General features: G+C 48.4%; 1 protein-coding gene across 1 annotated transcript in view; it reads left to right on the top strand.

Annotated features, from left to right (window-relative positions):
- Positions 1–48: 48 nt before the first annotated feature.
- The window catches only part of LOC117120560, a gene marked incomplete at its 3' end in the record, with an annotated part of 1,267 nt that continues 495 nt past the window's right edge, over positions 49–820 (top strand). The window contains exon 1 of the mRNA XM_033265585.1: positions 49–818. Coding sequence (XP_033121476.1) covers positions 49–818 — 770 coding nt within the window. The remainder of the gene's footprint in view (positions 819–820) is intronic.

Below are 820 nucleotides of genomic sequence, written 5' to 3'. Positions count from 1 at the left end.
CAGGAAGGGCATCCGGCCATAAAAACATCGCCTCAAAAGGAAACCATGATGAGTACAACTGATGGGCAGGGTACAGCCCGAAGTACCCCGTGGGGGTCCTCACCCCCTCTCGTTAAAACTCAAGGTGGGGAACCCGATCGAAGCAAGGGAGGAAATTTTTCCATTTATGATGACCAATCGTCTGATGCCCCACGTGGAGATCGGTTTCTGAGGTTTGGTACATGGAATGTAGGGACAATGACAGGGAGATCTGGAGAAGTGGTTGAAACATTGGTCAGAAGAAGAGTGGACATATGTTGTGTGCAGGAGACACGGTGGAAGGGAAGTGGTGTGAGAATGGTGAAGGGAAGGCAGGGGCAGAAGTACAAGTTTATGTGGCAAGGGTGCCCGGAAGGCGTGCATGGTGTTGGTGTCATGTTTTCTGAGGAGTTTGTAGACAGTGTAGTGAGTGTGACTAGAGTGAGTGAAAGGTTGATGATGGTGAGAATTGTGATCGGAAATCTCTTGGTGAACGTCATCTCGGGATATGCCCCGCAGGTCGGTCGAAGCGATGAAGAGAAGAACATGTTCTGGTGTGCGATGGAGAAGTTGATGGAAAATGTGAAAGATGAGGAAGTTGTTGTGGTTGGAGGAGACTTGAATGGACATGTGGGAAGGAGTCCAGACGGTTTTGAGGGAGTCCATGGGGGTTATGGATATGGTGTGAGAAATGGAGAAGGTGAAAGGATCTTGGAGTTTGCTGATGGAGCTGATTTGTTGCTCTGTAATACTCAATTCCAGAAAGCGAATAATAAGCTTATTACATACACGTCAGGTGGGT

The sequence above is a fragment of the Anneissia japonica genome, unplaced genomic scaffold (assembly GCF_011630105.1).
Source record: "Anneissia japonica isolate Jap-2015-1 unplaced genomic scaffold, ASM1163010v1 scaffold55213_len1159_cov72, whole genome shotgun sequence".
Lineage (NCBI taxonomy): Eukaryota > Metazoa > Echinodermata > Crinoidea > Comatulida > Comatulidae > Anneissia > Anneissia japonica.
This window is presented reverse-complemented; position numbering and strand designations above follow the sequence as displayed.